Here is a 21,995-nt window from a genome sequence, read left to right as displayed (position 1 = left end):
ATCCCAGAGTTGTATGGCTTTCTTTCTTCCGCAGAACACAAACGAAGATTTTTAGAAGAATATTTCAGCTCTGTAGGTCCTCACAATGCAAGAGAAAGGTGACCACAATTTTAAAGCTCCAAAAGCACATAAAGACATATGTAATCCATACGACTCCAGTGGTTAAATCTATATCTTCAGAAGAAAACTATAGGTGTGGGTGAGAAGCAGATAAATATTTAAGTAATTATTTTTACTATAAACTCTCCTCCCTGCCCAGTAGGTGGCGATATACACGAAGAATGTGAATTGCCAAAAAAACTGAAGAAAAATGTGAAAGTGAAAGTGGAGATTTATAGTAAAAAAAGGACTTAAATATTGTTCTTTTTCTCATCCACACCTATTATCGCTTCTGAAGATATAGATTTAACCACTGGAGTCATATGGGTTACTTTTATGCTGCCTTTATGTGCTTTTGGAGCTTCAACTATTGGTACCCATTCACTTGCATTGTTTGGACCAACAGAGTTGAGATATTCTTCTATAAAACTTCATTTGTGTTCAGCAGAAGAAAGAAACTCATACACATCTGGGAATGCATGAGGGTGAGTAAATGATGAGAGAATTTTCATTTTTGGGTGAACTATCCCTTCAATGCATATTTCTGGCCTTATACTGTAGTACACAATTCCTTTTTGAAGATGCTACAAATCCATTTTACTTTTCAGCCTCTCTCTTCTAATCACCGGACTCCATTCTGGAGCACCCTCTTTTCATGATCCAATCAATTCACTTAGAAATTAGATTACAGAAGTAAAATGAGTTGCATTTCATGTTAACTTTAAAATAAGAAGAATGGTGAATTTTGCTGTCAAGCTAATACAGTACCTTGGACAAATCGTCGATTATGTTCTGTTGTTCCAGCACTTGCAGTCGTAGAAACTCAATCTCTCTCTCCTCTTGACTCTGATCCAGATCGTTTAGAGAACTGGGCCTCCGTCTCATCCTGACTCTCTCTCTCTGCAAAATAAGAATAGCAATGATCAACTAGCTCATTGCATTATTAATTATTTCCAAAAAAGCATGCATACATATATTGAAACAAGCAATGCGTGTGGCACAACATTAGTAAACACAATACTGATGTCTTCAATTAAATACAGCATTCTGATTTATTACCATTTCGATGTTCTCATGAGTGATAAACTGCAGTTTGTTTCCCATGAGTCTCAGTGCGTGAGCCAGTTCCTCATTCTTGCGACTCAGACGTCTGTTCTTATCCAGTACTGGTTTATACTGGCTCTCAGCTTCACGGAGACGCTTTAACTGGGTGCACACACACACACACAAACAAACAGTTTGTTATATGTATGACATGCAGTCACTGTGTGCTGATTTCGAACAGGGGCCAGGGAATTCTCATTATAGAGAGCATTTGATTGGACAAAAATTTGAAAATGCCACTGCGAACAAGATGAGTCATCAGTGTTCTTTGTCCGTTTTTCAGAAGAGAAAAAAGATTATAAAGGTGTACTGTATCTTCTAAAACTTTTTAGGAGCATACTAGTACTGTATCTTTGAACACAACATGTTTTATAATCAATGTGGTCAACTTTTGCTGAAAATAAAGAGTTAAAAGGCAGTAAATTCACCATTGTAGTCCCATGTAAAAATCTCTGAAGACATTGTAAGGACAATCTACAGAAGTGCTCTCTTTACAGCCGACTTGACAGTCTAATTGGAAATTAGTTTCAGACATGAAATAGAAACCAAGAGTGAAGCCGGCATGATGGATCAAATACATTAGCAGCCCTGTTTTAGTCTAGTTTAGTGTATTCACAGATATTACTGTTTATCATGTTTGAGGATAAACAGTAAAATTGTTGGGTGTTAAATTGTTGTAAAGCGGTCATTTTCCTGCAGGTTTCAGCTGTCTGTGTTTAAATCACTCTCTGTATTGATCTTTAAGCTGGTCTGAGCTGACAAGAGGAAACACTGAAGTCATTCATCACCACTCAGTCTGAGAATGCTTACTGCCATTACAGAGAGCATCTCCATTATCACATAACACTTAGGAAGGCATAAACACCCTTTAAATGATATGATATTGCAATTTCCATGATACAGAAAAGGTCAGCATTAAGATTATTCTGCCCATGTTAATGGATGAAGCTGAAAATATGAAGACATACAGTATGCTTGCACACACATACAGTGCAAAGAGACACACATACACAATTAGATTTATAGCAGTGGTTCTGCAAAGGCCCTGTTCTCAAATCACGTCCACTTTCACATCAAATCTGCCGTGGTGACAGTACACTCAAGAACTAATTTGCGCAGTTTCTTCTCCTCTGCCTTTTCGCTTCATTCTTATGTAAACTGGACGTTCTTGAGTGCGTGGCAGATTTGAATGCATGAAAGGGAAGATTTACGGTGTATTAAGACTTACATTTCGATATGTTTTATACTGTATAAACAGTGCACGGGTTATATGGTCAACTTTTATGGTGATTTTGTTGTGTGATTTTGGAGCTGTACATTCACAATCCTTTCATCCCACATCCCTGTGTTCCACGGAGCAGAAGTCATTCGAGTTGGGAACAACTTTGGTGAGTAAATGATAAAAAACTTTTTTTTGGGTAAGATATATTTACATTGCTCCTGCACGCATTATACGTTTTTTAATTATTCTATTTTAAAAGTATAGGCCAACTTAAAATGTATGTGCTCATGCAACAGAACGTATACAGAAAATAACACAGCAAAGTGGCAAAAAGTACATTTAGATGATTTTTTTCAATGAAGAGTGTAACTTTTTATTATTCAGCAAAACTGTGAAAACTGAAAGTTTGCATTCATTTTTTTTATTGTGTTCTTTAAATATATATATATATATATATATACATTTTTATTCATCAGAACGAGTGACATGAAGCTGAAAGAAAATGCAGTGAATGTTTTTAAAGCAATAAAAAAAAATCTAAACATGATTTGATAATTTTTTTTTCTATCAGATTATGGGGCATACAATTTTTTCTAGTTTCAAAGGGGAACCAGAAAAAAAAATGTTTGAATCATTGATCTAAATAAATACAGTATGTGGGTTATTGGTGCTTTTTAGAGCGCACAGTAAAGAAAGTTCTACACCAAAAGAACATTACAATTTTCTCAAGGCAAAAATTAAGACAGAATAATTTTCTGGACAAAGTTACTTTACTTTAAAACAAATTAAAACAAAACAAAAAACATTAATAGAATGTGAAAAATGTTCTCAAACTGCCTGAAATAAAATTAATTGTCTTAAGAGTTGAACCCTAAAACTAAACACACTCACCAGTTCATTGCGTTCCTCTGACAGCAGGGCGTTGCGGTCTTCTAGTTTGCGGATAATAGCGCTCAGTTCTGCAATTTTCAGCTGGAAACGTCGGGCGTCCTTCTCATCCAACTGCTGCACCTGGGAAAAAAACAACTGCAGGTAACTGCAACAAAAACAATAGATGTGTATTGATGTGTACGTAAATAATCTGAGCTCTATTTCTCTTTTCTCCTTTGCAAGATACCACAATAAATAAACAAATACAACAATATTAATAATATATAAATCATTAATAATAATAATAATAATAATAATAATAATAATAATAAGCTATCCTAATTTTGGCCTAATTGTGTCTAACAAGAAATTAAAAGACATTATCCAACTTTTACTGTCAAGACCGCAAAGTATTCAAAGTACAAATGTCCATTGTTTTCAACTTTCAGACAAGGCTTTGTCAAACCAACATCAAAGACATCTTGACAAACTTTTCTTTTCTAGTTATTATTGCTATTCCATCTGATGCTCCTAGCAGTGCAGAAATTACACACTTAACCTTTTTTCCCTTAAATGCATGGGAGTTTTGCCAAAGATTATTACATACCTCTGGTCTTTAGCAACACGGCACTTGTGGCAAACTGATTTACAAAATGCCTAGACAGTGTAACATTTTCAAAGCATTTTTAAGACAATTAGAAAATAATAATATAATATATCCTGTTACATTTTGGTGTTTTTAATTTTACACATCAAAGAGATGATGCAACAAATTATAGAATGAGATTCATTATTTCCACACTAAAATGTTATGAGACTCAGCTGGCTGTGAAACACATATGGAGCTAAACATAACACATAAGCTAAACATAAGTTACACATATGTATTTTCTCATGCACTTTTTGAGTCTGAATAGATGTACAACTTACAGAATTTCAGTAGTACACCCAAATGTCCTACTGTTCATTTGTTGAACTTGCTATAGTTTACTTCCATGTTGCTTCTTGTCAAATAGCTATAGCAAATGTAAATGAAGTCAATCACTGCAACAACAGTGCCACATTGAGATACAAATAACATGTATATGTATATAATATGTATATGTACACGTACATGCAAATGGGATACTGATCATTCAAAACTGATAATTCATTGCACAGAAAAGCAACATAATATAGTAATTTGTATGGATATAGCACTAATTTGTCTTGTAATAAAGAAATAGATATCCTGCGATAGTAAACGTATATAGATATTAAATAATCATAAAAACTAAGATTTGTAGAACTGGAAATATATATTGCACCACTACTGCATATGTTGGGTCACTAAATACCCTATGCACATTTGGTAATTAAACAATTATAAAAATATATATTTTTTGGGCATTTATTCATTGTTAGACAAATCATAAGAGAAAGGTTGAGGAATACAAAATAAGTGGAGGCATATCTCCAAAAAATGAATGAGGTAAAGGAGGTGGAATTAGGTCCCGGATCACTAAAGAACCGAGTTAAGCATTTAAGGGTTAAATCATATTAAAAAAAAATCCCCAATTTGGAATGCCCAATTCCCAATGCGCTCTTTAAATCCACGTGGTGGTGTAGTGACTCGCCTCAATCCGGGTGGCGTAGGACGAATCTCAGTTGCCTCAGCGTCTGAGACCGTCAATCCATGCATCTTATCACGTGGCTTGTTGAGTGCGTTACCGTGGAGACGTAACGCGTGCGGAGGCTTCACACTATTCTCCGCGGCATCCACGCACAACTCACCACGCGCCCCACCGAGAGCAAGAACCACACATTATAGCGACCATGAAGAGGTTACAAATGTGACTCTACCCTCCCTAACAACCGGGCCAATTTGGTTGCTTAGGAGACCTGGCTGGAGTAACTCAGCACACCCTGGATTCGATCTCGTGACTCCAGAGGTGGTAGTCAGCGTCAATACTCACTGAGCTACACAGACCCCCTTAAATCATATACATTAAGAAAATTGATGTTTTAAATAATCTGGGTCCTTAATGTTACATTATGCTGTCGTAACATATCCAACACAGATGAGCAAGCTGTATATAGCAAATACTCCATTACAGCAAGTAACCATAGAAACTGTAAAAAGAGAAAAACCGGAAACTGAAGCAGAGTGCTCTAGTGTGGCCACATCTGACAAAAAGCTGAAAGGTCACTGATCAAATTCATCTTTTCTCCTGCTGAGCAAATGAAAGCAGCAGCCCAGCACAGCTGTACCTGATATCGCACCAACACCAATACATTACAGCAAAACCAAACATCTACTGCTGCTGAACATATGTAATGCAAGGATATACCAAAGGTGTGAATCCAAAGGCATGTGTGCATCCATGCATTTCCTAAGAACCCTGAAAAGGTGATATTTGAAAGATCACACTCACACTCCCCATACAGTTACACCTTTAGCCCAAACATTGTTAAACCCAATAAAAATTTAAAACTTCCTGGTAATTTTTAAGTAAGAAGTGGAAAGTAAAGTTGCACTTTTTCAAACACTTTCAATCTAATTACGGATGAAGATAATTTGAAGTTGAATTGACTCTGAAAACTCATAAAATGAAGTAGAAATGACAGAAATGCATAAATAAAATGAAATGTGTCATTAGGAATCGGTGTCATACAGCATAAAAGTGACATAAAATAACAAATAAAACCTAAATCTTTACTGACAAATACGTCAAATTATCCTCGCGGAATCAATTCTAAATTTTACTCTTGGAACTTGCAGATATTGTTTGCTTTTGTTTGACAAATTGCTTGTTATTTTCCTCATTTATAAGTCGCATTTGCTTAAAACATTTGCTAAATGTAAATGTACTCAACTACTATTACTGATGCTGCTATTACTGAACTTATATGCATAATTTTGGACTGTAAAGTTTAAGATTAATGTTGCCTGTTTCTTTGCATTACTCCAGAGTAAGCATTAATATGTATGGAAAATGAAACAGGTCATTATTCAAGTTGTAGCAGAATATGTTTTATGATTAAGATGATGTTGTAACTGACATTGTATAAATTAAGCAAAATAAAGCAGAAAACCAAACAAATACTCAAACCGAACTCCAAGCATTAGTAAGAGCAGACAAACCTCTTGCTTTATTTTGCTGAAATTTAAGTTATGCTACATGTGTAATTCTGCTGATCCAAAAGTCTGTTTAGAAATGCTAAATAAATTGAAAAAGCTGTTGCTGTTAATGGAAATCCATCCTTCATGTAAAGTCACACTGACTTTATGTGAGGTTAAAATTATGCTCTGATTCAGGTGTTTTCAAACTGGGTGACCCAGGGGGCCACAAGGATGTGTTAGGTGGTCCATGGAAAATTTCAAAGAAAGAAAAAGTGTTCAGCATATTTATTATTATAATAAAAGTGTTTATTATAATAATAATTACACTACACTACATTTGACAGTATTGTAATTTTAGTTGAATCAAAATGTTTCTCTTCAGGTTTTTAAATTTCACATTACTCAAATATTGTGTTAAAAAAAAATTATGCTGTCAACTTAATTAAAAGTAGGCTAAATATATTCAGATATTTTAATAATTTATTTTTGCTTTAGTACAATAACAATATACCACCCAATTATTTACAGTAAATTGTCTTTATATCATAATACTTAAATGTTTTCTCAAACAGTTTAAATGGGTCTTTATACTATATATACTATATATAGGACGTTCCTATATTTTAAGAAGGGGGGCCTCTTGCAATGCAATTATCATATTTGGGGGTCCTTGGCATCAAAAAGTTTGAAAACCCTTGCCAATTTATACTCCCCATTTAATTTATTAACTTTCTCTAAGTAGACACCTTCCACCAACATAAATCTAGGGATAGTTCACCCCCAAAAAAAGTAAAATTCTGTCATCATTTACTCATCCTCATGTCGTTCCAAACATGTTTGACTTTCTTTCTTCTGTGGAACACAAAAGCAGCTTTTAGGCAGTAGGTTAGTCTCAGTCAGCATATACTTGCATTGCATGTTTTTTTCCCCTGTACAATGAAAATGAATGGAAACTGTGAACATTCTGCCTAACATCTTTTTTGTTCCATGGAAGAAAGAAAGTCATCCATTTTGGAACAACATGAGAATGAGTGAATGATGACAGAATTTTCATTTTTGAAAGTTCAGCAAACGGCAAGGTTTAGTAATGAAGAAGAGGTGCTTACAGGGTTAGCTGTGTTCTCTGCTGCGTCGGGCGAGTAAGGGCCCTCTCGTCTGGGGCTGGAGTCTCGCAGCAGGGCCAGTTGAGTGTCTACAGCCTGTTTCTGCTGCTGTAACCTCCACGTGTGGCCTGCCTGAGTGCTGAGCTCTTGCTCCAGCCCACAGACTGCATGCTCCTTTACTTTAATCTCATCCATCTACAGGACAGAACACAGCACAGTCACAAACAACTGCTCATAAACACTCAGGCCAACACACGTACTCCCTTAAAGGGATAGTTCACTCGAAAATTAAAATTCAGTCATCATTTACTCACCCTCATGAAGTTTCAAAACCCTATGTCATTTAGTTTCTTCCGTAGAACAGAATGAATTTTCTGGTTTTCCATACAAAGTAACTGATGACTAGAGCTGTCAAGCTCCAAAATGGCAAAAAAGAACCAAAAAAAATATCATGAAAGAAGTTCATGCGACTCAAGCGTTATATTTCAAGCTTTCTAAAGTCATACAACAGCTTTTTTTGAGAAACAGACCGAAATGAATGCCATTATGTACTTCCCTTCCCTGTTAACCGCTGCAAATGGATCATTGATTCAGTGAACTCGAGAATCGGATCAGTCCATTTTCGAACGGTTTCCTGAACTGATTTATTGAAAAGATCTGATTCAAAATAATGATTTATTCACAATTCGGACATCGCTTCTTCTCTCATGAACTCTCTTGTAGTGTACACGCCAAGAAGAGCTAGAACAAATATGAAGATTTTCAGTGAATAACAACTTAAACTACAACAGAACAGAATCTGTAACTATTTTTTAAAATACATGTGGCTGCAGTTCACACATGGTAACGTAGACACGCATCACACCCAGTCAACATTGGGCAGCTTTCCTTGTCCACTCGGGACAGAAAATACTACAGGAACACAAATGAATATATTATTCAGCAGCACGGCCGCATATATGCATCTTATCATTTTATCTTAATTAATGACACGGGAAAAACTCACAGTCAATATGAAACAGCATTTACAACCCATTTTACTATCATAATGTGACATATTTACAATAGAAACAGAATATTCAATGATATAAAATGTAGGATGGGACTTGATTTTATCCATCAGGAGTCTCTATATGACAGTGGGTTGGAGGGGAGGGATTAAAAAAATAAGAGGGCTTGGTGATGTCTGCCAAACAAGAAAGTTTCAGAGATGAAGCAAGTTATTACATTGTTATTACAAGATTACAAAGACTAACACTTTTTTTTTTTTGAATAAGGTACATCAGCGAATCATTCACATTAATACTTCAAGACTGTAATTTTCAACTTTAAAAAAAACAATTATACAGATAGGGCGAAAATGCAAGATAAATCTTTGCAAAAATAACTTTTAAGAACTTTTTCTTCTTAATCTTCCTTCAGGACACACTGAAAAAATGTCTTTAATTTTAATGGTATAAGAATGTAAACATGCTACAGTAAACAAGCGTTTAAGTGGTAGTTACCTTAACATATTCAGTAAAAAATTATAATATATTTAACAAGGCAATACATGTCATTTTACGGTAAAGTATGATAAAAATTTAGTTTTTTAGATTTAAAAAGTATGATTTTACAGTATAATTAACTGCAAAAATGTATATTATGTCTAAAAAGAGAATACAAGTAACATACTTTTCTATTAACTATTGTTAAAATTCTGGTGAAAAACAATAAGACAGATGCTATTTGCACCCTGGTTCAAATAGTGTCAGATACTATTTGCACGCATATTTAAATACTAACATACAGTATGGGCATCACAGCAGTATGTTTATTGTTTTCATTTAGAGTCCCACATACACACTACATTAACCCCTACCACTAAACCTAACCTTATCCTTACCTTAGAAAAAATAACCTTGGCTTTACTTCAGTAACCATAGTTTCACCATGGTACTTTATGTAAATCTACAGTAACCACAAAATTAACCATGGTTACTATATTACAACCACATTACTGTACCAACACCATAGTTAATTGCATTAAAACTATGGTTTCTGGGGCCTGGATAGCTCAGCAAGTAAAGACGCAGACTACCACACCTGGAGTCGCAAGTTTGAATCCAGGGCGTGCTGAGTGACTCCAGTCAGGCTTCCTAAGCAACCAGTTGGCCCGGTTGCTAGGGTGGGTAGAGTCACATTGGGTTAACCTATAATATAATCGCTATAATGTGGTTCTCACTCTCAGTGAGGCATGTGGTGAGTTGTGCATGGATGCCGAGGAGAATAGCTTGAAGCCTCCACACGCTCTAGGTCTCCATGGTAACGCGCTCAACAAGCCACGTGATAAGATGCGTGGATTGACTGTCTCAGACGTGGAGGCAACTGAGATTCGTCCTCAGCCACCCAGATTGAGGTGAGTCACTACGCCACCACGAGGACTTAGAGCGCATTGGGAATTGGTCATGCCAAATTGGGGAACAAATCCACACAAAAAAGAAAAACAACTATGGTTTCTGCCAAAAAACATGGTTACTACAATATTAGTAATACAGTGATGCAATCTACATGCATGCGACAGACCCCACCTCTGGATCAAACCCTTCTCTGCACTCCTCGACATTCACTGTGACCAAATTACTGCGATGAAATCAACATTTATATTTATTTTCATCTATTATTTTAAGTAGAATTAAAGGAAATATTAAGAGTGGAAAAGGAAATCGGATGGGAAAACAAGTTGGATAAAACACGTATTCGAACCGCGGTCGTTAGGACAACACTACACATTCACACACCATTTTTACACCCCACGCCACTGTAGCGACACTTAAACTTTAGTTTGTTGTATATTTCTGTGGTTCCACCAGACTATCGGGGTGCAAATAGCTGCACTATGTGACAGATGCTATTTACAGTACACCAGGGTGCAAATAGACACTCTGAAACAATAATCAGGTGTTCCCAGAAGTCCCTGCATGACACATCACATTTCATTATATTTTATGGGAATAGTTTCTTGTTATTTTTTCTATCAATTATATACATGGGGGAGTTCTGAAATATAACACAGAAATATATTTCAATCCTGATGGTGTTTTGTGTTTGGGTGAGTGTCTCTACATGTGTAATTATTGCTTCCGAATGGGCCACTCTTAAAGAACTTCATATCATCATGTGCCCTTCTGTAGTTACTATAGTGATGAACAATACACTATAAAGTGAAAGGCAGACTTCTATAGTTCCAAAAGGTTAGTAAGTCAAGCAGGGGCGTAGATTCCTCACACTTTATGTGCTGTATAGAACACTCAAAGCCCTTCATCACTCAAAAGACTGATTATGCTAATTATGCACTGATTCAAACAATGAATTAGATGTATACGTCTCAGACGTACAGTTTCTAAAAACTGTAGGTGGAAGTGGTAATCAGCTGAAAATTCATGAAAATCTTTGGCTCTTGGTTACAAAGTGAGGATCGATTACTTTATATTGTCCAAAACATTCAAACTCACAGTGAAATGGGGAAGAGGCTGGGGCAAATTGTCACAATTTTAACTTTATTATTTTTCAGGGTAAGTTTATTTTTAAAAGTTAATTTCTGTATTGGCACTTACCTTGTTTTGACTTTAAAAAATCTAGCTTTATTAGTCTTTTTCACTGAAACACTGAATGACCAATAATATCTCATGTACAACCACCAGCCAAAAAACTGAAGTTGACAGACATTCTGGATTTCTTTCATAGTCATGTGTGTGACAACAATAACCTTTTGTCATAGTATACATCAAAACAATGACATTGTTCTTTGACTTTTCCATGTTTTTTGTCCGGCCATTAGAATATATTGAATTTATATTCATAACGGTGATGTTTGTGGTATATCTACTTTATATTTAAAAAAAAAGATCAGTCACCAAGTCAACAGTGTAGACAGAGCGGTGACACAAGCTTCTGAAATTGTTCAGGTAAGATCACATTTGACACTGACATTAAGGAATATTTTTTATGCTTTGATTTTATTGTTTGAAATGTTTGACAGTAGCCATTAAATTATATAATAATTCTTTGACTTAATAGTTTTGACTAAAACTCTTATAGTTACTGAGATAAAGCCCTTGACTTCCCCGTGTGACAACTTGCCCGGTCTCCCCTATACAGTGTTTAGAAATTGATTTGATTTCACCGCCTCAGTCCAAATCTCTGTACAAGAAATGGAGAGCATGTGTGCATTATTTTCAAACCTGTTAAAAAAAAGAAGTATTTAATGAATGAGAGAATACGACTCTTTATATCTCTCTCTTCTCTCTTTCAATCTTTCTGGTGTAAGAAATGACTCATTCACTCTGTCCATCAGGTGACTCACAGTGGCATGCCAAACGCAGGTGTTGACACGGTGACCAACCCATCTCACAAAAAATCACAGTGTGTCAATGTTTATCTGTGTTATAAGAAGGGCTACATGATTTGGTGGGAGCGATAAATAAACGCTGGCTTGACTTGACCTTTCGGAATACATTGAATATTTGTATGCCATTACACACGCCTCACTGTTTCAATGGTGATTAATGCTCATGATAAATTCATTTAATCTGAAACTAATTAGGAATATAAACCATGAACATCTAGTACCCTGGCTCCAGGCCAGACCGCAGGGCTACAGGGTATGAAAGATGGACACTGCACAGTTTCTCCTGCTGGCGCAGTGCTTAACATCGAGGTGAACACAGTAATCCATGTTGCTTCATGGATAGGTTCCAATTTCTCGATTTTCCTCCTTCCAATGGCGTTCTCTAAGGACTGTGCTTTGAATGTTGTGCCAACCAACCTCTTTGCTCAGTATGGGTATTCATTGTACATTGTGCCTACTGTCCACTGTTCTATTTTTATTAGCACTCCAATAGAAAGATGTAAAAGTACTTCAGGCATGCTGTAAGGTAGAGTGGAGTAAGATGTGACAATTTGTACTTAAGTTGTTATCTAGGAAATGAGAAAGTAGATGGATAGAACTAGAATACGTAATTATTAGGGCTGGGTACTGATATACTGTAGAGTTTCTGATTTGATTTTAAGCTCTCGATTTGATTCCAATTCGATTTGATTGTGATTGGGTATATTTCAGTTATACTGTCCATTATTATACTTACATACAAAAGCAATTTGATGATTCTCAATGCTAGATTGATTCCACAACTAAAAACGAACTACAGTAATTTAGTTATACATTATTTCAAGTTCTCAAGTAGCATAATTATTCAAGACAAGTAAACAGAAATAAAGTGAACAAAGAAACAAAATACAAGCAATATAACTGGTCTTCAGTGTATGATTATAATACCATACTAGTTTTTAAAACTACTAAATTATCCAGCCAAAAGTAGTGAGTAGTTTTCGAATTGTCTTGTTATTGTTGTTTTATTAATATTAACGATATTCTAGACTACGGCAGTTCTACTAGGCTGCATTTACACTTCAAGTCTGACCTTTTGATACAAATCTTTTTTTTTTTCCTCTCTGTTTACGTTCACTTCAGACATTGACTGTGTTTACATTAATAACTTGTTATTATACACAATAAAGTGTATTTTACTGTTTAGGCACATATCCGCATTACCGCAACAACACAAGCGCTCTCAGAGTAATGAATCAATCTTGTGATTTTAAGAATCATTATTGGGATCGTTCAAATAAAGATTGCAATCAGTCTACAAAAAAGCTAAATAACCATGACACTCTTAATACATTAAAAAGCCCTATTTATAACATGGCTGTTGACACAAAAAATGAAAAACTACCCTATGCGTTTCGGCGTGAGCCTTCATCAGAAATAGTCTCTGAGGAAGGCCTACGCCGAAAAGAGCAGGAAACCCTTAGGGTGTTTTCACACTTGGGTCCTCTTTAAAAGAACCAAACACAGACCCCTTTAAGTGGACCAAAAAGTGAACCGAGTGAAAAAAGAGCCAGTTCTCTTTGCATACACAATATTTGTGACCTCTAAAGTGGGCTCCGATCTCTTTTTAGTCCACTTGACACGTTATGGTGTCTCAGTCCATTTTGCATTCACGTTGTTGTTTATTATGGCTATATTAAATGTAAGAGTACAATTATCTCTACATATATTATTTATGAGATTATTAAACATGTTTAATACCCTTAAAATGAATAATAAGCAATAGTACAGGTGTCTTAGTTAAATAAAAGATATTTTATTGATCTTCTGAATCAAAACATAACTATTAGTGTAAATATATAAAATCTTGTTTTTTATAAATTAAGAGGGAAAAGCAGTGCATTAAAATGAATGCATTGTATTTTTATAGTAATAATACTGTATATAGAGGCAAAATTCAATAAATAAAAAAATGGATTATGGTAGATTAGTCGTATTGCCAACCAAAATGCGATTGATCATTGTTTTGTCTATTGACAGCATCGGGCAGCATCCATTCATTGCAAACAATAGTAAAATATTCGTATGGTAATCTCTTAACTGTCACGTGTCATTCCAATGTGGTCTGGCTAAACCCTTGAGTCTTCATTTGCAAAGAACACTAAAGAAAGATATTTGAGTTTGTTTTGTGAGAAGTTTAAATAGTTTTCATCAGCAATTTACATCTCCATAGATACAGAATAAGCAGCTCGTTGTATCTCTTCTCTGCGTGTCATCATTACTGGTGTACGGAAACCTGTCGGGTCAAACATGTTTGGAATTACGCGAAAGGGAAAATCAAGTGTGTTCACAATGCACGTTATTAGCGAACCGAACCACAGGCTGCAAGCGAACCGTAATCATACCACCTCCCGAGATGGTTTCAGTTCGGTTCGCTATAAAGGTGTCTGAGATTGTTTGGATCGTTCACATATGGGCCAAAAATCCCACGAACCGCGCTCAGACCCCTGACACGGACCAAGTGTGAAAACACCTTTATAATTGTACTCCACTTTTGCAGCACTCTCTATTATGGGTTTTGTTGAAGATCGCAATATATATATATATATATATATATATATATATATATATATATATATATTTTTTTATTTTATTTTTTCACCCAGCCCTAGTAAATATATTTTCCCACATTACATTTAAATGTATGTGTAATGGTGGCCAGCTGATAGATAGCTGTGCAATGTGTATAAACCTCACTCTCCTGACCTCAAGAGGTGCACTAGCGACTGACACTTGGGCCTTTAGACTCCTTGACCCGGAGACGCCGGTTCGAGTCCCGTACGGAGCGGGTAGAACAGGAGTGTCACATATGCATTCGGCAACTTTATTAAAAAGCCCAGGGAACTGATATTACAACCTTGTCGTTGCTAATGCCATGCTCTACCAGTTCAATTACAAAGCATCATTGACATATGACTTTAACTTGCTAAATCATTGGGAATACATACACAATTACTATTAAAAAGCCCCCCTGTTGCAGGGGCCAAAGGCCCCTATTAAACACATTGTTTTTCTTAAGTGGGGGGATAGATTTGTTCTGAAAAAATGTCCAAAGTGGGCTCACATTGACTCTTCCAATCATAATAGAGATTAGTTTGTTTATAGAATATTTGAGATGTAATAAAATACCAAATGTGTTTGAAATTAATAGGAAATGATAGATTTTTTCTGAAGTAGTTATTTTGAGTAAGCATCATCTTAATGTTACTCAAAAAAATCATCTTGCTTTAATTTGCATTAGTTGACAAATTGTGCCCTATATCTATTGCCCAGTATCTACATGATATCACTTTAAACCCCCTAAAGGCCTTTAATCAAAACAACCTTGCGTTATTATTTATTTTCACACAAATTATGTTGCTTCATCAATATTCAATACAAATAAATAAATTTTTTTGACCTTGATACATTTTGTGACCAGAAAAATGCTAAATTTCTTTAAGGGTAGCCTTTAGCCCTGTTGTACCCTACTCCACTTCTCACATCACTTGTCTCAGACGGTTTACCAACAATGCATATAAATGCACTTATATCAAGAACTTCCTCGTTCATATAATCTGAGAAAAAGAACTTGATTGATGTTTCAGTTCAGCCCAGAGCGGAATCAATCCCTTTGTTTAATTTGACACTTTGTTTAATAAGATACTCAGGTCTTTTTCATTTAAAATCATAAGCAGCACAGTGTCTCTTACTCTCATCAAATCAATAAATGCCCCCTGTTTCCAGAGCAATAGCTTGAAAAGGCCATCTATGTTTTAAGAAGCTGGCTGGTACTGATATCATCACTGGAGCCAACCAATCAGACCAAAGGAATCAGATATGTAATCAGAGAAAACGTCTCTTGTGATTCATCACTCTGATGCTTAATTTACTACCTTATTATTAAATCTTTCTGACATCTTTCCCTCACATTTTCACTTTTTTCCTCATCCTTCCATTTGAACATCCAAATTAGTTTCACAAAAGTATGACTAGATTTTAACATTTTAATGTGAGTGGTGCTTTGCGGTTACTAGGGTGTCAAAAGAGTCAAAAAGGGCCCACTCCAAAGCCTCTATAATATTCTGGTCTCAAGTTATAGCTCAGGTCTCTCCTTTATTTTAAGTCTATGGGAATCTTTCACCCATTTTATAATCTGCCAATTGAAAATTGTAATATTCCATGTTCAGTTAAGCTCAATCGACGGCATTTGTGGCATAATGTTGATTACTACAAAAATGTATTTCAACTTGTCCCACCTTAAAAAAAAAATAATAACACAAAATTATATATATATATATATACGTACGTATGTGTGTTAAATAGCCATGTGGCAATGCCTACTTTTTGGACATTCCTGTGAATTAAATACTTTACAAAGTAAAGTTACATTTGATTGTCATTTGACTATTTTGTCCTTTTATTTGGTTAAATATTTATTTATATGATTTTATATGATTATTCATACCAATTGAATAACGAGTGTCATATTATATAATTCTAAGTTCGAAAAAGGTTCAGATCAGTAAAACATTCTAAAATGGATATTTCTGTCTTCAAACGCTGATTGGATGAGCCTCGTTTGAAGTTGTTGTAAAATGACCAATAAGCATATCGGTGATCAATTGAATTTTCTATTTATGCAACAAGTTGCAACACATCCATAAACAACTACATTTTACCACACTTTGCACCTTAAACACCCTTTATAAGTTATTCCACGTCTTGACTTGTTTGTGACATGTCACGCTATGTATTTTTGTATTACTCCATGTTACTTCATCGTTCTCATGTGTGAATAACAAAGCAGTCCTGTACACTATCCACATCTAGACATAGGGGTCTAAAACGTTTTGTGATCAAATCACAAAAAACACATACGAATGTGGTTAAAAATGCATGTAACCGCATCGCATTTGTGGTGTAAAGGTAAAGGCTAATCCATCCTGAATGCGTCCTGGCAGCAGCGAAGCACCACCCCTCACCTGTCAATCAACTGCTGTGCTAAAAGAAGAGTTTAAACTTTGCCGGTTACAAACAGCTTTAAAAGGAAATAACCGTCCGATCGGAAATAATAATAAAAAATAAAAAAACGCACAAGCACAAGCATGAGAACCTCACAGATCTTCTTTAGTGTGTTTGATACCAACATGCAAAGTATGAACATCTGCAGCTCAGAATAATGCAGGTAATCCACTAAAATAACAGACACCTCTGATTGAAATGTGTTTGTGCTTAGATTAAATTTCAGATGCATCTGGTAGAAACATTGCGCTGATTTTTTCATGCTTAATTTTGTTTTTTCTGACTTCGTTGTGCTGTAATGTCATGCAGTAACACACTGACATAGTGATTGATGTATGTCGTCATGAAACAGAGACCCTCCCCACCAAATCCGATCACATGTGGTCAAAGGAGACGCATTTAAGCGACCAGGTGTAAACAGCGATGTGTTTTGCCTGACCACATGTGACCGGATCACACAAGACGCATCTTAATACCAGGTGTAAATGGGGTCCTAGACATTTCATTCAGAAATCTGACTCAAGCCTGTTTTCCACAGTATTTCTCTTGCTCACTGAAAGTCTGAAGTGATATTGTTAGTGTAGAATGCTCAGCCACAGAGAAGAGATCAATACAAGTGTGCTCTGACTGTAGGGATATTTTTGTACTTCAGGAAAAGAAGATGGCAAAAATCCCTGACCACAGAGGCACTACAAGGAAAGAAAGCAGCTTCAATTTATAGTGCAGTCATGCACACAAAGAAGCCAACTCAGAAACACACACTGCCATTTCGAGATACCCACACTCATCTCAAGACACTTCCATTTTATTTCTTCACTGGGCTGCATCTAGCTTTTTTTAGCGCAAGAACGCATTCGATCTGAACGGCCCACCCCCCCAAGTCATTTACTGATTTACTGATTAATATTTTGATTAATTGTGTATGCACTGAAGCAGCATTACCCACCAATCTGCGGATCTCTCTCTCGCACTCTCTCTTGATGCGGTTGATTTCCTCCTGGTGAAGATGGTAAACGCTGCGGATCTCAGAGGCTTTGATTTTGTCGGCTTGTACGGCCACGCTTAACGCCTCCTCCATGTGCCTTTTCACCCCCTTCAGCTCGGTGATCTCCTGCTGCAGCCGCATGCGCTCCCCTTCGAAACTCCTCCTGGCCTCCTCTCGCACCTCTGCCATTAGTGCGGACTTCACCTGCAAAACCACCAAAACCACATGGTCTGGACATATGTTCAGAAATTCAGATGAATACAAGTTACAGTGATGCAAAACTCATTGGTTGTTCTTCACGTAGCTGTTGTTTTTTTTATCCTAAGCGACTCACAGTACAGGTGCATCTCAATAAATTAGAATGTCATGGAAAAGTTCATTTATTTCAGTAATTCAACTCAAATTGTGAAACTCGTGTATTAAATAAATTCAATGCACACAGACTGAAGTAGTTTAAGTCTTTGGTTCTTTTAATTGTGATGATTTTGACTCACATTTAACAAAAACCCACCAATTCACTATCTCAAAAAATTAGAATACATCATAAGACCAATAAAAAAAAAACATTTTTAGTGAATTGTTGGCCTTCTGGAAAGTATGTTCATTTACTGTATATGTACTCAATACTTGGTAGGGGCTCCTTTTGCTTTAATTACTGCCTCAATTCAGCGTGGCATGGAGGTGATCAGTTTGTGGCACTGCTGAGGTGGTATGGAAGCCCAGGTTTCTTTGACAGTGGCTTTCAGCTCATCTGCATTTTTTGGTCTCTTTTTTCTCATTTTCCTCTTGACAATACCCCATAGATTCTCTATGGGGTTCAGGTCTGGTGAGTTTGCTGGCCAGTCAAGCACACCAACACCATGGTCATTTAACCAACTTTTGGTGCTTTTGGCAGTGTGGGCAGGTGCCAAATCCTGCTGGAAAATGAAATCAGCATCTTTAAAAAGCTGGTCAGCAGAAGGAAGCATGAAGTGCTCCAAAATTTCTTGGTAAATGGGTGCAGTGACTTTGGTTTTCAAAAAACACAATGGACCAACACCAGCAGATGACACTGCACCCCAAATCATCACAGATTGTGGAAACTTAACACTGGACTTCAAGCAACTTGGGCTATGAGCTTCTCCACCCTTCCTCCAGACTCTAGGACCTTGGTTTCCAAATGAAATACAAAACTTGCTCTCATCTGAAAAGAGGACTTTGGAACACTGGGCAACAGTCCAGTTCTTCTTCTCCTTAGCCCAGGTAAGACGCCTCTGACATTGTCTGTGGTTCAGGAGTGGCTTAACAAGAGGAATACGACAACTGTAGCCAAATTCCTTGACATGTCTGTGTCTTGATGCCTTGACCCCAGCCTCAGTCCATTCCTTGTGAAGTTCACCCAAATTCTTGAATCGATTTTGCTTGACAATCATAAGGCTGCGGTTCTCTCGGTTGGTTGTGCATCTTTTTCTTCCACACTTTTTCCTTCCACTCAACTTTCTGTTAACATGCTTGGATACAGCACTCTGTGAACAGCCAGCTTCTTTGGCAATGAATGTTTGTGGCTTACCCTCCTTGTGAAGGGTGTCAATGATTGTCTTCTGGACAACTGTCAGATCAGCAGTCTTCCCCATGATTGTGTAGCCTAGTGAACCAAACTGAGAGACCATTTTGAAGGCTCAGGAAACCTTTGCAGGTGTTTTGTGTTGATTAGCTGATTGGCATGTCACCATATTCTAATTTTTTGAGATAGTGAATTGGTGGGTTTTTGTTAAATGTGAGCCAAAATCATCACAATTAAAAGAACCAAAGACTTAAACTACTTCAGTCTGTGTGCACTGAATTTATTTAATACACGAGTTTCACAATTTGAGTTGAATTACTGAAATAAATGAACTTTTCCACAACATTCTAATTTATTGAGATGCACCTGTACATTCTCACAACAAGAACCGCACCCCTAGAGTAATGCTTACCATGATTTCACCAAATAGGACATATTTCTAGATCAACATTAGTTTTAGTCCTGGTTAGTGCTGGGTATTGATACAGATTTCCCAATTCGATCTGATTTAGATTCAAAATCTCTCGATTCCATTCCAATTCAGTTGGGCACATTTCAGTTATAATGTCCATTTTGCTTACACATGAAAGAAATAGTCTCTTAGCTAATGCTGTTAATTATATAAGGGACCTTCTAAATTGGTACTTTATGAAAAGTAAAGCAAATTTTATTTTAGCATTAGTTTTTCATCATACTTGTCACATTTTAGTTGTTAAAAATGTACATATTCAATGTATTCCATCAATATATATGATGCCTTCATGTTATATTGCATATATAAATATTGTGTTACATGTTCATTGTTTACATGTTTAATATGCACTACTTAAAAGTATTTACACTGATATGTAGAACACAAGCTAAAACGGTACCGTCTCTTTAGAATAACGGCAGTTAAGCGAGCGTCTCTCAAAAGTGTTTTGGTTCAGCGCATATTAACGAGAGTGAAGTTGCACGGCTTTATTTTTGTTGTTTTTGATCAACAATTGACTGTAAAGAACAGAATGGATATTATTTAATGTCAAATGGATTGCACAGATCTCGTCTTTGGACACACATTACACAGAATGAATCAAACCCAACTTATACTCTTAACATGCAGTGAAACGATCTCGGTTCTAAATTTCGCCAATATACGACTGGTAAATTTACCAGCAAGTGGCTTATCAAAGACATTTTTTGTCAAGTAGAGTGAAATTTGATCTCCTGTGCGAGTGATTTACTCACTGTATACATTGCAGAGGGTTGCGCACAGGGGTTAAATTGGGATTTCAGAGGTGGGGGAACCCTAAAATCGGGTGATTTCTTTAAAAAAGAAAACTTCAGTTTTACTGGGATAAGATTTGTCTGTCATTATTTATGTATGTCATTATTCAACTGAATTGTAAAAATAATTACATGGAATATTTGGTTTAGTGTTGTACATTAGATGACAGCTGGGATAAGTTACATTCTTCTTACCCTAGGAAGGGGGTCATCTTATAGAAAATGCTAAACTTATATCTAATTAGCCTGTTACAATTTAAATGTGCATTGTAAATAACGGGGGGAATAACACTCTTTATACAACAACTTTTTACTCAAAATATTCTGATAATATAATTTTAATGAAAACATTTGCATTAGATTATATAAGAGTTTAAAATACCACTGTATATTTGCTAGAAAACATTTTGTTTTTTTCAAATGAAAAACAAACAAACAAACAAACCACAAAATAAAATAAATACTGAATCAACAAAAATGCAGGACCCACATAAATATGAAACCTTTTACAGTGTGTTGGTTGGGTGGTGTTTTGATCTCGAGTTGTATGATATTTTGATCTATGTTGATGTTGCTTTTATGGAAGCCTGTTTCCGCCACATCAAATAAAACAAATCCAGCACATCAGTCATTAATTTGAGATATTATCTCACTGTTTTGAGAAACTCTTTCATTATTTCGAGAAAACATATCTAAATTTTGAGATATCATCTCATTATTTCGAGATAATATTGCATTATTCCAAGATTACCATTTCAAAATAATGACATAAAATCTCAAATTATTGAGTTATTGCTTTTTTAGAAGTGGCCACCTCGAGAGAGAATGGATGCAATCATTGAGGTCTATCCAGAGGTATAATTTTTTTTTTTTAATAATTATATTTATTTATCACACATTTGCACATATACAGTGAAATTCATTTTTTTCCACATATCCCAGCCAAGCTGGGGTCAGAGTGCAGGGTCAGCCATGATACAGCACCCCTGGAGCAGATAGGGTCAAGGGCCTTGCTCAAGGGCCCAACAGTGGCAGCTTGGCGGTGCTGGGGCTTGAACCCCCAACCTTCAGATCAAAAACCCAGTGCCTTAACCACTGAGCCACCACCAGTTAGGGAGTTACCCTTTCAATGAGTGTGATTGCTGCTGTGGCAAGAGCAATGGCTACATTTGCATGCTCCGCTTGATTTTTCTGGCTAGACTGCTTAAACCTTTCAAAATATTATCTCAAAATAATGACTTGTGTGCTGGATTTTTATTTTTATTTA

The 21,995-nt window shown here is 36.1% G+C and overlaps 1 protein-coding gene across 15 annotated transcripts in view; it reads right to left on the bottom strand.

The window, feature by feature from the left end:
* Positions 1-21,995, bottom strand: part of LOC127427315 (janus kinase and microtubule-interacting protein 3-like) — a 65,356-nt gene that overhangs the window by 21,367 nt on the left and 21,994 nt on the right. For 5 of the 15 annotated variants that reach the window (XM_051674846.1, XM_051674851.1, XM_051674852.1 and 2 more), the window contains 5 exons: positions 17,881-18,123; positions 7,505-7,696; positions 3,317-3,436; positions 1,159-1,305; positions 868-999 (listed from right to left, as the gene is read on the bottom strand). In XM_051674846.1, coding sequence (XP_051530806.1) covers positions 868-999; positions 1,159-1,305; positions 3,317-3,436; positions 7,505-7,696; positions 17,881-18,123 — 834 coding nt within the window. The remainder of the gene's footprint in view (positions 1-867; positions 1,000-1,158; positions 1,306-3,316; positions 3,437-7,504; positions 7,697-17,880; positions 18,124-21,995) is intronic. The other 10 variants (XM_051674853.1, XM_051674848.1, XM_051674861.1 and 7 more) reach the window with 3 other exon arrangements.

This window comes from Myxocyprinus asiaticus, chromosome 36, assembly GCF_019703515.2.
Source record: "Myxocyprinus asiaticus isolate MX2 ecotype Aquarium Trade chromosome 36, UBuf_Myxa_2, whole genome shotgun sequence".
NCBI lineage: Eukaryota > Metazoa > Chordata > Actinopteri > Cypriniformes > Catostomidae > Myxocyprinus > Myxocyprinus asiaticus.
Note: the sequence above shows the minus strand (reverse complement) of the source record. Positions and strands in the feature narration are given on the sequence as shown.